The 16,119-nt window shown below is 44.6% G+C and overlaps 3 protein-coding genes and 1 long non-coding RNA gene across 4 annotated transcripts in view; all 4 read right to left on the bottom strand.

Annotated features, from left to right (window-relative positions):
• The window catches only part of LOC120910202 (gastrula zinc finger protein XlCGF26.1-like), a 1,148,070-nt gene that overhangs the window by 928,735 nt on the left and 203,216 nt on the right, over window positions 1-16,119 (bottom strand). The gene's annotated exons all lie outside the window — the stretch shown is intronic.
• On the bottom strand, window positions 4,290-6,106 carry LOC120910070 (gastrula zinc finger protein XlCGF26.1-like). The gene has a single exon (XM_040321924.1). The coding sequence runs from the start codon at window positions 6,078-6,080 to the stop codon at window positions 4,455-4,457; it is 1,626 nt and encodes a 541-aa protein (XP_040177858.1). The 5' UTR covers window positions 6,081-6,106; the 3' UTR covers window positions 4,290-4,454.
• LOC120910226 lies at window positions 8,782-10,092 on the bottom strand. Its single transcript, XR_005741429.1, has 3 exons — window positions 9,709-10,092; window positions 8,927-9,056; window positions 8,782-8,809 (listed from the first exon to the last, which is right to left on the bottom strand). It is a non-coding gene; the product is annotated as an uncharacterized LOC120910226 (long non-coding RNA).
• Window positions 14,268-16,119, bottom strand: part of LOC120909810 — a 71,235-nt gene continuing 69,383 nt past the window's right edge. Inside the window, exon 14 of the mRNA XM_040321541.1 lies at window positions 14,268-16,053. Within this exon, the coding sequence (XP_040177475.1) occupies window positions 15,253-16,053 (801 nt within the window). The 3' untranslated portion in view covers window positions 14,268-15,252. The remainder of the gene's footprint in view (window positions 16,054-16,119) is intronic.

Consider the following 16,119-nt stretch of genomic DNA (forward strand, 5'->3'; position numbering starts at 1 on the left):
TTATCGTGACTGCGACACTATGGCGGACACATCGGACAATTTTGACACTATTTTGGGACCATTGTCATTTTTACAGCGAACAGTGCTATAAAAATGCACTGTCAAGCCTCGTACACACGATCGGATATCTGATGGAATCTAATCCGATTGATTTTTTCGTCGGATATCCGATGAAGCCGACTTTCATCAGTCTTGCCTACACACTATCGGTCAAAAATCCGACCGTGTCCAACGCGGTGACGTAAAACACAACGACGTGCTGAGAAAAATGAAGTTCAATGCTTCCGAGCATGTGTCGACTTGATGCTGAGCATTCGTGGATTTTTGACTGATGGACTTCCACACAGACGAACGTTTTTTTCTATAGTTTTTTTATCTATAGGAAAAATGTAAAACATGTTCTATTCTTTTTTCACCAATAGAAAAAAAAACGATGGGGCCCACACAAAATCGGTTTGTCAGATGAAAACAGTCCATCGGTCTGTTTTCATCGGACAAACCGATCGTGTGTAGAGGGCTTCACTGTAAAAATGACACTGGCAGTTAAGGGGTTAACCAGGAGGGGGCGCTGTAGGGGTTAAGTGTATCCTAAGGGAGTGATTCTTACTGTGGGGGGGGGGGGGCGTGGCTGGGCGTGTGACGTCACTGATCGTCGTTCCCTATAACAGGGAACAGACGATCAGTGACAGGCTCACTAGGAAGCACGGGGAGAGGTTCGTTTACACTTACCTCTCCCCGTTCTTCCTCTCTGTGACCCGATCGCGGGACACCGGTGGTGATCGGGTCTGCTGTTTCCTTGGGGACGGTCATGGAGAAGAGGACCGGGTCGCGAGAGCGCTGCCAGTGGCGCGCTCGCGACACATGGCTGGGATCTTAAAGGGGACGTACCTGTACGCCCTTGTGCCCAGCCGCGCCATTTTGTCGACGTATATCGTCGTGTGGTGGTCCTCAAGCGGTTAATAAGGTGGTGATCAGAGAGAGGAAAAGGAGCGTTGGAGAGGTTGCACAGAGTGCATAGGTGGGAGAAAACATGGTCAAGGGTATTGCCTTCAGAGTGAGTAGAAACATATCCATACTGTAGTTGATGTTGTGTCCCTTCATTTTGCCGTATGCTTCGTGATCCATTCTATTAAGTTACATCGATGATTATATGCAGGACTCCAGGATTTTGTTGAAATCTTGGGACAGTCCCATGGATTCCGGGACAGTTGGGAGGTATAACATCACCACATTGTAATATACGGTGTAAATACTGCAAACTACAACTATATTTCATAATGTTGCCCTTAGATCTATTCTTCCATTAGGTTACATTCATGATTACGCAGGACTTTGGGATTTTTTTGAAATCTCGGGACAGTCTCGTGAAATCCGGGACAGTTGGGAGGTATGACATCACCCCGTTGTGATATATTGTATAAATACTGTAGTTGATGTGTCCCTTCATTTTGCTGTATGCTTCGTAGTCCATCCTTCTATTAGGTTACATCGATGATCATATGCAGGATTTGCAGAACTCCAGGATTTGGTTGAAATCTTGGGACAGTCCTGTGAAATCCGGGACAGTTGGGAGGTATGACATCACCACGTTGTGATATATTGTATAAATAATGTAGTTGATGTTGTGTCCCTTCATTTTGCAATATGCTTCGTGATCCATTCTATTAAGTTACATCGATGATTATATGCAGGACTCCAGGATTTTGTTGAAATCTTGGGACAGTCCCATGGATTCCGGGACAGTTGGGAGGTATAACATCACCACATTGTAATATACTGTGTAAATACTGCAGCCTACAACTATATTTCATAATGTTGCCCTTAGATCTATTCTTCCATTAGGTTACATTCATGATTACGCAGGACTTCAGGATTTTTTTGAAATCTCGGGACAGTCCCGTGAAATCTGGGACAGTTGGGAGGTATGACATCACCCCGTTGTGATATATTGTATAAATACTGTAGTTGATGTCGTGTCCCTTCATTTTGCTGTATGCTTCGTAGTTTATCCTTCTATTAAGTTACATCGATGATCATATGCAGGATTTGCAGAACTCCAGGATTTGGTTAAAATCTTGGGACAGTCCCGTGGAATCCGGGACAGTTGGGAGGTAAAACATCACCACATTGTAATATACTGTATAAATACTGCTGCCTACATTTTATTTCATAATGTTGCCCATTGCTCCATTCTTCTATTAGGTTACATTGATGATTATGCAAGATTTACAGGACTGCAGGATTTTGTTGAAATTCCGGGACAGTCCCGTGGATTCCGGGACAGTTAGGAGGTAAACATCACCACGTTGTGATATATAAATACTGCAGTCTACATTATAAAAATAATATAAAAAGCCGCACCAGGTATCAACAACAAAAAATGAATATAATAGTTCAACAGTCCACAAATGGTATGAGTAAGTGGATTTTAGATTGGTTCTCAAACAAAGACAGAATCGCTGTATTGATCAGAGGCTGATTTGCATGTAGAGATGTTCAGCTTTTCAATGCACCAGGTGACATGCATACAATGTGTGAGATCCCACCACCGGAATTGTATATCAGCTTACCAGATAGCAAGCCTTTAGTGCAGTTGGCTATAGCCCAGCCACGGCCTTTGAATCCCCTGGGCTAAGATGTTTCAAAATTCCCAATCAAATGGCAGCCTTGAAGTTGAAAGTGGTGCGTGTTTGCGATTTAGGACACCCCGCACCTCATCAATTATCACAGTAACACGACAAGCGTAACCCAATCCGGTTCACATGCAGGCAGGAAGATAGAAAGGGACGCAATAGCGTGATATCGTAGGTAACAGATTTATTAAAAAAGTAATGTACTTACACTTAGACAGTATAAACACAGCATGTAAATAGGTAAAAAAGCCGGCCGGCTTACGGAGCCCTCCTCCTAGGCGTGGTGACGTCACTGACGCTGCCTCCAGACGCGTTTCGTCCTATTGGACATTCTCAATGGGGGTAGGGCTAGCAGCAGTGTGTCACCTTATATAATAACCACTCAATGCAAAGGGAGGTCCATAGAAACTGACCCCGCCATCTTTGTTGAGGGAAAAATTTTCCATACAACCGCGCGCAATCTCGCGGCCAGGGAAGGGAGTGTAAAGCATTCACCAACGTTCTGTAACGGGGATGAGGATACTCTCTCTACGGATTGATAATATAAATATAAAAATAAAAAGTGTAGTCTTAATACCTACAGCATAAAGAGTCTACATTATGTTTTATAATTTTGCCCTCTGCTTCATGGTCCATGCTTCTATTAGGTTACATTGATGATTATGAAGGATTTGCAGGACTCCAGGATTTTGTTGAAATCCTGGGACAGTCCCGTGAAATCCGGGACAGTTGGGAGGTATGACATCACCCAGTTGTGATATATTGTATAAATACTGTAGTTGATGTTGTGTCCCTTCATTTTGCAATATGCTTCATGGTCCACTCTTCTATTAAGTTACATTGATGATTATATGCAGGATTAGCAGGACTCCAGGATTTTGTTGAAATCTCGGGACAGTCCCGTGAAATCTGGGACAGTTGGGAGGTATGACATCACCCCGTTGTGATATATTGTATAAATACTGTAGTTGATGTCGTGTCCCTTCATTTTGCCGTGTGCTTCATGGTCCATTCTTCTATTTAGTTACATTGATGATTATATGCAGGATTAGCAGGACTCCAGGATTTTGTTGAAATCCCGGGACAGTCCCGTGAAATCCGGGACAGTTGGGAGGTATGACATCACCACGTTGTGATATATTGTATAAATAATGTAGTTGATGTTGTGTCCCTTCATTTTGCAATATGCTTCAAGGTCCACTCTTCTATTAAGTTACATCGATGATTATATGCAAGATTTGCAGGACTCTAGGATTTTGTTGAAAACTCGGGACATTCCCGTGGAATTCGGGACAGTTGGGAGGTATAACATCACCACATTGTAATATACTGTATAAATACTGCAGCCTACATTATATTTCATAATGTTGCCCTTTGCTCCATTCTTCTATTAGGTTACATTGATGATTACGCAGGATTTGCAGGACTCAAGGATTTTGTTGAAATCTCGGGACAGTCCCGTAGAATCCGGGACAGTTGGGAGGTATAACATCACCACGTTATATATTGTATAAATACTGCAGTTGATGTTGTGTCCCTTCATTTTGCCGGCTGCTTCGTGGTCCATTCTTCTTTACGGTTACATCGATGATTACCCACACAGATTATACCTCACATCACATCCACACAATGAAAAAATTAAAAACAATAATTTGATAGAGTTTTTTTATATTTATTAATGTAAAAGTAAAGAATGAAAAAACTGAACATTGAAATACAACATATGAGGCTCAATTCACAAGTAGAACTGTCTTCTCTCCAGAGAAAAGCCGTCGTCCATTTGACGAAACGCGTAACTGGGCGTCTTCTCTCCGATTAGACTTATGCGATCTGTACAACATTTACCGCACTCTGAAAGTTGTTTGGATGCTCTGAGCCGTGTCTTGCCATGTGTGCAAGAAGGGAGTGTTTCTTAGTAAAACATTTCCCGCACTCTGTACATAAATAGGGACGCTCACCTGAGTGAATTTTCTGGTGTCTAACAAGGCTTCCTTTTTTAATGAAACATTTCCCGCACTCTGAACACGAATGAGGACGCTCGCCTGAATGAATTCTCTGGTGGGTAACAAGGCTTGCCTTCAAAGTGAAAGATTTCCCGCACTCTGAACATGAATATGGATGCTCACCCAAGTGAATTTTCTGGTGAGAAACAAGGTTTGCTTTGATAGTGAAACATTTCCCGCACTCTGAGCATGAATAAAGACGCTCATCCGTGTGAATTTTCTGATGTCTAACAAGGGCTGCTTTTGTGATGAAACATTTCCCGCACTCTGAACATGAATGGGGACGTTCACTTGAGTGAATTTTCTGGTGAGAAAAAAGGCTTTCTTTGGTAGCAAAACATTTCCCGCACTCTGAACATGAATAAGGACGCTCACCCGTATGAAGTTTCTGGTGATTAACAAGACTTTCTTTCGTGGTCAAACATTTTCCGCACTCCGAACAAGTATAAGGATGCTCACGGGAGTGACAACTTTGGTGCCGAAGAAGTGTTTTTTTTTGGCAAAAAACTTTTCCACACTCCGAACATGAATATTCACGTTCACCACTGTGTTTTTTTTGGTGTTGATGAAGGTTTCCTTGGTCCGAAAAACTTTTTCCGCACTCCGAACAGGAAAACGGACGCTCACCTGTATGAATTCTCTGGTGTTTACGAAGGTTTCCTTGCTCAGAAAAACATTTTCCACACTCTAAACAGGAGAAGGGACGCTCACCTGTGTGTATTCTCTGGTGTTTATGAAGGTTTCCTTGGGCAGAAAAAGATTTCCCGCACTCTAAACAGGAAAAAGGACGCTCACCAGTGTGACTTCGTTGGTGTTTCAGAAGGCTTCTTTTCTCTGAAAAACTTTTCCCGCACTCTAAACATAAAAAGGGACGCTCACCCGTATGAATTCTTTGGTGTATAAGAAGGTTTTCTTTCTTGGAAAACCATCTTCCGCACTCTGAACAGGAAAAGGGACGCTCACCCGTATGAAGTTTCTGGTGTGTAAGAAGGGATCCTTTGCTTTGAAAACATTTCCCACAATCCGAACATGAATAGGGACGCTCACCAGTGTGACCTCTTTGGTGTATACGAAGGCATCCCTTTTCAGAAAAACATTTCCCGCACTCTGAACAACAAAAGGGACGCTCACCAGTGTGAATTCTCAGGTGTACAACAAGGCTTTCTTTCTTAGAAAAACATTTTCCGCACTGAGAACACGAATAAGGAAGTTCAGTCTTGTGAGTTTTCTGGTGTTTATAAAGTCCTTTTTTCTTAGTGAATGTTTTCCCGCACACCAAACATGACAATGAGCTCCCTCCTGTGTGAGGTTCCTCATGGCTTGAAGAGGATTTCTGGGGGTCGGATGGATCTGTTGATCTGTCAGCACTGTGAGAACTGAGATGGAGATCTGAAGTCATAGTATGGGATTTATTAGAAGGTTCCTCAGGATTAGAAGGACCCATTGATCTTAGATGGACATCTGGAGTCATAGTATGGGATAGATGGACATCTGATGTCATAGTATGGGATAGATGGACATCTGATGTCATAGTATGGGATAGATGGACATCTGATGTCATAGTATGGGATAGATGGACATCTGATGTCATAGTATGGGATTTATCAGAAGGTTCCTCAGAATTAGAAGGACCCATTGATCTTAGATGGACATCTGATGTCATAGTATGGGATTTCTTAGAAGGTTCCTCAGGATTAGAAGGATCCATTGGTCTTAGATGGACATCTGATGTCATAGTATGGGATTTCTCAGAAGTTTCCTCTGGATTAGAAGGACCCATTGATCTTAGATGGACATCTGAAGTCATAGTATGGGATTTCTCAGAAGGTTCCTCAGGATTAGAAGGATCCATTGATCTTAGATGGACATCTGAAGTCATAGTATGGGATTTCTCAGAAGGTTCCTCGGGATTAGAAGGATCCATTCTTAGATGGACATCTGAAGTCATAGTATGGGATTTCTCAGAAGGTTCCTCTGAATTAGAAGGATCCGTTGATGTTGCCAACCAGGAAAATGTTACTTTTGGGGAATATTGTGGAATGTCGGTATCTTCTGCAGTACAATCTGGAGATATAATAGGACGTCTTTCCGATGTATTTAAATTCCAAAAATACTGTCCGTCCGCTGAAAAACAATTTTTAAATATATGTTAGGTTAGTTTTTTTAGGACTTGTATTCAGAAGTCATGTCTATCATTCAACACTTTCCCAGATCTCTGCCATTGAATTGGGAACAATCCTAACAGCAAACTACGAATATAAACCACATCAGATGATACACCCAAACCATACTAGGTGACACTAATGCCTCGTACACACGGTCTGACTTTTGACTGTGCAAAAGTTTGCCGTGAGATAGACACAGGTTCTCTATCTAAGGTCCGTCGGACTTCCGACCAAAAAAGTCAGATGGAGGCTACACACGGCCGGACTTTCCGAGAAAAAAAGTCAGTCTGAATTTTTTTTTCTCGGAAAGTCCGACCGCATTTACGAGGCATTAGAGCATTGTTATAATGAAGAATAACGAAAATACTACCGCTTGCCGACAATCTTTTAAAAGCACAATGTTATAATAAGGAATGGAGATGGAGCTTTCATATGGTGTCCAGTATCTTCTCCTCATTTGTTGGGAACATGACGTTATATTGAGGAATGGAGGTGGACCTTTCATATGGGGTACAGTATCTCCTCCTCATTTGTTGGGAACATGACGTTATATTGAGGAATGGAGATGGACCTTTCATATGGTGTACAGTATCTCCTCCTCATTTGTTGGGAACATGACGTTATATTGAGGAATGGAGATGGACCTTTCATATGGTGTACAGTATCTCCTCCTCATTTGTTGGGAACATGACGTTATATTGAGGAATGGAGATGGACCTTTCATATGGTGTACAGTATCTCCTCCTCATTTGTTGGGAACATGACGTTATATTGAGGAATGGAGATGGATCTTTCATATGGCCTCAATTTCTCTGTCCACCTGCAAGGTGATTAATGTGGCCAGTCTCTGGGTGGAGACCAAACCTGATTTAAGAAAGCCAAGCCTGCAATCTCAGTATCTTCTCCTCATTTGTTGGGAACATGACATTATATTGAGGAATGGAGATGGGCCTTTTATATGGTGTCGCAATTTTGCGTGTCGGAATTGCTACAGATGATTGGAATTTCCAATTGGAATGTTTTCCGTCTGAAAAACTGGGAACCTGTTCTCAATATTTTGTTGGAGGAAAATCTTGACAGCAAAAATCCTATGGAGCATACACACGGACAGAATTTCCGACCAAAAGCTCACATCGGACTTTTCTTGTCGGAATTTCTGATCGAGTACACGCGATTGTCAGGCTTTCATAAGGATAAGGTGATATTTTCCAGACAAACAAGAATTGCTACTTGTATACCATGTATAACCTAGTTTTATTTTATCTGAGGCCGTGAAGGTCTCCTGATTTTCTAATGTTTTTTAAAATATGTTGTTAAAGCCTTAAACTTGTAGAAGTAAAATGTGTACAGTTTATGCTCATTATTCACCTGAACTGATATCTAGAAAAGATTCCTCACCTTTGATGGTATCCATAACCTCGTCCTCCTTCATACTTTGCTGATCACCCGTCTCTTCTTCTTCCTTCTTCACCTCGGCTTTTATATCTATCAGTTCTTCACCCTAAAACCACAAAATATTAAAAAGGAAGGTCTTCAAAATATAAGCACTAATACCAGGAAACCTCAGAGATGATGATCTCATACAGTTTGGAATAATTTTTAAGTTGTAGATGTTCCAACTCCTCCTACCTGATGATGGTGGTGGATGGTGTGACCTTCTTGTATGGAATCCCGGGAATACAGAGGACAGGGACATCTCTCTGGTGGGTTTCTGTAGTTGGATGTCTCCTGATACAGATCTTTATGTACTTCCTCCATCCCCCCATCCTCATCTTGTATCTCTTCTTTAACCTCAACTTTAGGCTCTCTCAGGTTTCCACTCTGAATATATAATAAAAATGACATCAATGGTAACAATGCAGATAATGTACAGATCCTAATGATACTATCAGTGATTGTTCCTCACCTACCTGATAATAGTGGGGGATGGTGTGACCTTCCTGTGTGGAATCCAGGGAATACAGAGGATGGGGACATCTCTCTGGTGGGTTCCCATTACTGGATCCATCTGTAGGAAACACACACACTGACTGAATACATTGTTTCTATGTGTTTATCAGATGATGGGGGGATCTAGGTGGAGCCTCCGTACTGCTCTCTCCTTTACAATAAAGTCTCCTCTTACCCGGTGATGTGAGGGGCGGCTGATTGTCCATCATGACGTCCTTGTAGAGATCCTTGCGTCCTTCTAAAGATGGATCATGGGGCTGGCAGCTGTTTTCTTTATTTATCCTGTGCACAATCTCCAGTCAGGTCTGTGTTTTATTATTAAAGATAAGAGTAATGTCATGTGACCTCCCAGAATCCTTCTCACCTCTTCGATATGTGGTCATGTGATTTGGATAAATGGTTCTATATTTAGGATGTATCTGGTCTATAAACCAGAGGCTCTGGATGGACAGTTGGATAAATGGTTTCTATATTTAGGATGTATCCAGTCTATAAACCAGAGGCTCTGGATGGACAGTTGGATAAATGGTTCTATATTTAGGATGTATCCGGTCTATAAACCAGAGGCTCTGGATGGACAGTTGGATAAATGGTTCTATATTTAGGATGTATTCGGTCTATAAACCAGAGGCTCTGGATGGACAGTTGGATAAATGGTTCTATATTTAGGATGTATCCGGTCTATAAACCAGAGGCTCTGGATGGACAGTTGGATAAATGGTTCTATATTTAGGATGTATCCGGTCTATAAACCAGAGGCTCTGGATGGACAGTTGGATAAATGGTTCTATATTTAGAATGTATCTGGACACATATTATAAAATATCTCCAATATACAGGATGTGATATGTCTGTAGTAGTAAATGTTGGAGATAAAAGACGTCACAGTGACTATGGAGGAAGAGGACGGACATGACGGGGGTTACTGGGTGTAAATATAAAATAATATCTTATTACCTCCTCTGTGTAATCCAGTGATGTCTCCTCTCCAACTCGTTCTTCTCTCTCCTGGAACTTCCTACTTTACCTTATAGAACGCCTTGTCTTTTTCTTACATCACTTCCTGTTCCTACTTTCCATCTCTTCCTGTCCTTATCCGCATCACTTCCTGGTCTTTCTAACATCACTTCCTGTCTGAACCCGCCACTTGCTCTAAGTGATAGTGCCATCTTGTGGTGCTTTCGGTAACTGCATTCTGTATTATGCTTTAATATTTTGCCCTCTGCCCTCTGTAGCTCATTCTTCGGTTATATTTTATACATTATGACACAGGCACATTATACTTCAGTTAAAACTGAATCAATGATAAATTATTTTATCTCTATTTTTTAGGGTTGTTACTGATTAACCTCTTGACCACTGGGCACTTAAACCCCCTTCCTCACCAGACCAATTTTCAGCTTTCGTTGCTCTCACAATTTGAATGACAATAAACTCAGTCATACAACATTGTGCCCGTCTGAAATTTTTGTCCTTTTTTTCCCACAAATAGAGCTTTCTTTTGGTGGTATTTGATCACCTCTGCGGTTTTAATTTTTTGCGCTATAAAAGAAAAAACACTGAAAATTATGTAAAAAATAAAAAATAAAATTCTCGTTTCTGTCATATTAGCAGGTATTGCGGAGTATGGGGTGTTATTGCAGAGTATGGGGGGGTATTGCAGAGTATGGGGGGTATTGCAGAGTATGGGGGGTATAGCAGAGTGTGGGGGGTATAGCAGAGTGTGGGGGGTATTGCAGAGTGTGGGGGGTATAGCAGAGTGTGGGGGGTATTGCAGAGTGTGGGGGGTATTGCAGAGTATGGGGGGTATTGCAGAGTATTGGTGGTTATAGCAGAGTGTGGGGGGTTATAGCAGAGTGTGGGGGGTATTGCAGGAGTGTGGGGGGTATTGCAGAGTGTGGGGGGTATTGCAGAGTATGGGTGTTTATTTATTGCAGAGTATTGCACAGGGAGGGAGGGATGGATCTGTGACTCTCCCCCCTCTCCTCTCACACTGTACCGATCGGTACAGAGAGGAGAGGGAGGAACCGGCGTCATTACATGACGCCGGTTTGTTTACAAGTGATCGCTCCGTCATTTGACGGAGCGATCACGTGGTAAACCGCCGCTATCAGCGGCGATTTACCGCGATCTGTGATGCGCCGGGTCTAGAATGCTTCTGGGGAGCGCGCCGCAGGGGGCGCGCGAGTGAAGCATTCTGGGAGGACGTCCCAGGGGACGTCGTCCGGAATAACTCCCACCGCTCTGTAGACGTCTTTTGTCTATGGAGCGGTGGGGAAGTGGTTAAAAAATGTTGTGTTCGATTAATCGTTTTTTTTTTTTATCGATTAATCGACTAATTTCGATTGATTATAACCGTAATGTCCACACATCTCCCCCGTAATGGCCACACATCTCCCCCGTAATGGCCACACATCTCCCCGTAATATCCACACATCTTTCCCGTAATGTCCACACATCTCCCCCGTAATGTCCACACATCTCCCCCGTAATGTCCACATCTCCCCCGTAATGTCCCACATCTCCCTCGTAATGTCCACACATCTCCCCCGTAATGTCCACACATCTCCCCCGTAATGTCCACACATCTCCCCCGTAATGTCCACACATCTCCCCCGTAATGTCCACATCTCCCCCGTAATGTCCACATCTCCCCCGTAATGTCCACACATCTCCCCGTAATGTCCACATCTCCCCCGTAATGTCCACATCTCCCCCGTAATGTCCACACATCTCCCCCGTAATGTCCACATCTCCCCCGTAATGTCCACTTCTCCCCCGTAATGTCCACATCTCCCCCATAATGTCCACATCTCCCCCGTAATGTCCACACATCTCCCATGTAATGTCCACATCTCCCCCGTAATGTCCACACATCTCCCCCGTAATGTCCACATCTCCCCCGTAATGTCCACATCTCCCCCATAATATCCACACATCTCCCCCGTAATGTCCACACATCTCCTCCGTAATGTCCACATCTCCCCCGTAATGTCCACATCTCCCCCATAATGTCCACACATCTCCGTAATGTCCACATCTCCCCCGTAATGTCCACACATCTCCCATGTAATGTCCACATCTCCCCCAGTAATGTCCACACATCTCCCCCATAATGTCCACACATCTCCTCCGTAATGTCCACATCTCCCCCGTAATGTCCACATCTCCCCCGTAATGTCCACACATCTCCCTGTAATGTCCACACATCTCCCCCGTAATGTCCACAGTCCACATCTCCTCCATAATGTCCACACATCTCCTCCGTAATGTCCACATCTCCCCCGTAATGTCCACACATCTCCCCCCGTAATGTCCACACATCTCCCTTGTAATGTCCACATCTCCCCCATAATGTCCACACATCTCCCCCTTAATGTCCACACATCTCCTCCGTAATGTCCACATCTCCCCCGTAATGTCCACATCTCCCCCGTAATGTCCACACATCTCCCCGTTATGTCCACATCTCCCCCATAATGTCCACACATCTCCCCCGTAATGTCCACACATCTCCCCCATAATGTTTACATCTCCCCTGTAATGTCCACATCTCCCAGAATAGAAAGCACACTCACAGCAGGCAGCAGACGATGACATCAGCGAGTCGCTACTAGGCCGCCACCGGGTGTACCAAGATGGCCGTGGCTCCGGAGCTAGTGTAGGAGGTTTAGTGTAGGTACCACACATGCCCAGTTGCCATGGTCAGGGGTCACGCTCAGAGACCAGTAACTATAGCAATAGAGAGGCTCACACTGGCCAGTTGGATAAGTACACAAGCAGGTCATCCTGGTAGATGATGCTGGCTCACCACAGATTCAGCGTCTAAGCACTAACCAGTATTCACTGGAGGTTCTAATGAGTTTTGCTACATGTTAGTACCAGGTTGAGGTTCAGTAGCAGATTTAGCAGGTTGGGATCAAGCAGAACCATAGTCAGTAAACAAGCCAAAGGTCAGTAATGAGTGGTTGCATGTTAGGAACAAGCAGAAGTGTAGTCAGTAAACAAGCCAAATGTCAGTAATGAGTGGTTGCATGTTAAGAACAAGCAGAAGTGTAGTCAGTAAACAAGCCAAAGGTCAGTAATGAGTGGTTGCAGGTTGGGAACAAGCAGAAGTGTTGTCAAGGAACAAACCACTGGTCAGTAATGAGTGGTTGCAGGATGAGATCAAGTAGAAGCATAATCCAGGAACAAGACAAATGTAGGTAATGAGTGGTTGCAGGTTGGGATCAAGCAGAAGTGTAGTTGAAGAACAAGCCAAAGGTCAGTAATGAGTGGTTTCAGGTTGGGATCAAGCGGAAGAGTAGTTGAGTAACAAGCCAAAGGTCAGTAATGAGTGGTTGCAGGTTGGAAACAAGCATAAGTGTAGTCAAGGAACAAGCCAAAGGTAGGTAACAAGTGGTTGCAGGTTGGATCAAGCAGAAGTGTAGTCAAGGAACAAGCCAGGGTGAGGGTGAGAGAGATAAAAGTATAAAAGTAAGGGGGTGAGGGAGACGGGGTGAGAGAGAGAGGGAGGGTAAGGGAGAGAGAGAGGGGGTGAGGGAGAGATGTATGAGAGGGGGTGGGAGATAGAGGGGTTGAGAGAAAAAGAGGTGAGAGGGTGTGAAGGTAAGAGAGATGAAATTAAGGGGGGTGAGAGAAAAAGGAAGAGGGGTGGAGGGGGGGTGAGGGAGAGCGAGAGAGAGAGAGGAAGGGGTGAGAGAGGAGAGAGAGAGAGATGGATGAGAGGGGGGGGGAGAGAAAAAGGAGGTGAGAGAGAGAGGGCGTGAGGGTGAGAGAGATGAAAGTAAGGGGGTGAGAGAGAAGGGGTAAGAGAGAGGGAGGGGTGAGGGAGAGATGGATGAGAGGGGAGTGGGAGAGAGAGTGGTTGAGAGAAAAAGAGGTGAGAGGGTGTGAAGGTAAGAGAGATGAAATTAAGGGGGGTGAGAGAAAAAGGAAGAGGGGGGGAGGGGGGTGAGAGAGGAGGGGTGAGGGAGAGCGAGAGAGAGAGGAAGGGGTGAGAGAAAGAGGGGATGAGAGAAAAAGGAGGTGAGAGAGAGAGGGCATGAGGGTGAGAGAGATGAAAGTAAGGGGGGGGGTGAGAGAGAAGGGGTGAGAGAGAGGGAGGGGTAAGGGATAGAGAGTGGGGGTGAGGGAGAGATGGATGAGAGGGGAGTGGGAGAGAGAGGGGTTGAGAGAAAAAGAGGTGAGTGGGCCTGAAGGTGAGAGAGATGAAAGTAAGGGGGGGGGTGAGAAATGAGGGGCGAGAGAAAAAGAAAGCGGGGCGAAAGGAGGTGAGAGAGAGGCACTGGGCACTGCGGACTGGATTGGCACAGTACAGTGCTCCTTCCTCCAGCTCCCAGGCACCCCGCCCACCTGGCGAGGAAGGTGAGGAGATGATACACCGGATCCAGTGCTGCCGGTAAAATATAATAGATTACCCTCGGTGCGTAGTGCATGACAGGGCACAGACACATCGGGTCCCCCTTTCCATGTAGAACAAAGAGAATCGGATAGGCTGCACACCCACACGAAAGTAGCAATTCAAACACTTTATTAAAAATCATAAAAGCACTGGACGGGTACAGGCAGGAAAGAGGAAGGACGAGGTTGACGTGTTTCACATGATTTGTCAAAACCCTTTTCCATCGAAGTCATGTGCCCCACACACTTCTGTACACTGGATGATACACTGGCGTACGGGGTGATTAGGGTGTACCCAGGCACACCCCTGAGGACGTCTATGAAACTACACCCTTAGTTTTCAGTCTACTTTGATGTGATTGACCTGCTTGGGCCAATCCCTACCCCCAGTTCCTTGCAGAAAATCGGAGGCTTATGGGGCTACAAGTGTTCACTGGGAGGCTTATTTTATTGAGTTAATGGGTCAGAAGGCTTTTACGAGGGGCTACCGATCTCCATGGTGTATTTTCAATCTATAGCATGCAAAATCGAAAAAAAAAAGAATGAGGATACGGCAACGTTTGTGGTTGGGATGGACTATAGGAGGCTCATCCCACCATTTGGAGTCTCAAGAGAAGACTGATAACCTGATAAGCTCCACCTCTAAATGAAACATGACTTTTGTCAGGATGCCCCCCATTATATAATCATTTTTTTTCCTCCAGATGTTCTATGAACCGAACAGTTCCACCAGATAAAAGCCGTCGTCCATTTGACGAAACGCGCCACCGGGCATCTTCTCTCCGATTAGACTTATGTGATCTGTACAACATCTATCACAGTCTGAAAGTTGTTCGGATCCTCTGAGACGTGTCTTATCGCCATGTGCGCAAGAAGGGAGTGCTTTTGAATGAAGCATTTCCCGCACTCTGTACATAAATAGGGACGCTCACTCGAGTGACGTCTCTGGTGATTGACCAGGGTTTTTTTCATGGTGAAACCTTTCCCGCACTCTGAACAGGAATAAGGACGATCCCCCGTGTGAATTTTCTGGTGAGAAAACAAGGCTTTCTTTGATAACGAAACATTTCCCGCACTCTGAACACGAAAACGGCCCGCTCACCCCGAGTGAATTCTCTGGTGTCTAACAAGGGCCCCTTTTTTGGTGAAACACTTCCCGCACGATGGACAAGAAAAGGGGCGCTCCCCTGAGTGAATTCTCTGGTGGTGAACGAGATTTTCTTTCGTGGTCAAACACTTCCCGCACTCGGAACATGAATAAGGACGCTCACCCGAGTGAACTCTCTGGTGATTAATAAGATTGTCTTTCGAGGTCAAACACTTTCCGCACTCTAAACACGAAAAAGGATGCTCCCCTGAGTGTTTTGTCTGGTGTAGAAGAAGCTGTTTTTTTCTGGAAAAACATTTTCCGCACTCCGAACACGAATAGGGACGCTCGCCAGTGTGCTTTCTTTGGTGTTTATGAAGGTTTCCTTGATCAGAAAAACATTTTCCGCACTCTAAACAGGAAAAGGGACGCTCGCCCGTGTGAATTCTCTGGTGTTTACGAAGGTTTCCTTGGTCAGAAAAGCATTTTCCGCACTCTGAACAGGAGAAGGGACGCTCGCCCGTGTGACTTCTCTGGTGTGTAAGAAGGGTTCCTTTCTTAGAAAAACTTTTCCCGCAATCCGAACATGAATACGGACGCTCACCAGTGTGACTTCTTTGGTGCTTCAGAAGGTATCCTTTGTCAGGAAAACATTTTCCGCACTCTAAACAGGAAAAGGGACGCTCACCCGTGTGAATTCTCTGGTGTGTAAGAAGGGATCCTTTACTGAAAAAACATTTCCCGCACTCTAAACAGGAAAAAACGGCGCTCGCCCCGTATGAAACCTCTGATGTGCAAGAAGGGTTCCTTTCCTAGGAAAACATTTCCCGCATTCCGGACACGAGTAGGGACGCTCCCCAGTGTGAGTTCTTTGGTGT

The sequence above is a fragment of the Rana temporaria genome, chromosome 8 (genome assembly GCF_905171775.1).
Source record: "Rana temporaria chromosome 8, aRanTem1.1, whole genome shotgun sequence".
In the NCBI taxonomy this organism is placed as follows: domain Eukaryota; kingdom Metazoa; phylum Chordata; class Amphibia; order Anura; family Ranidae; genus Rana; species Rana temporaria.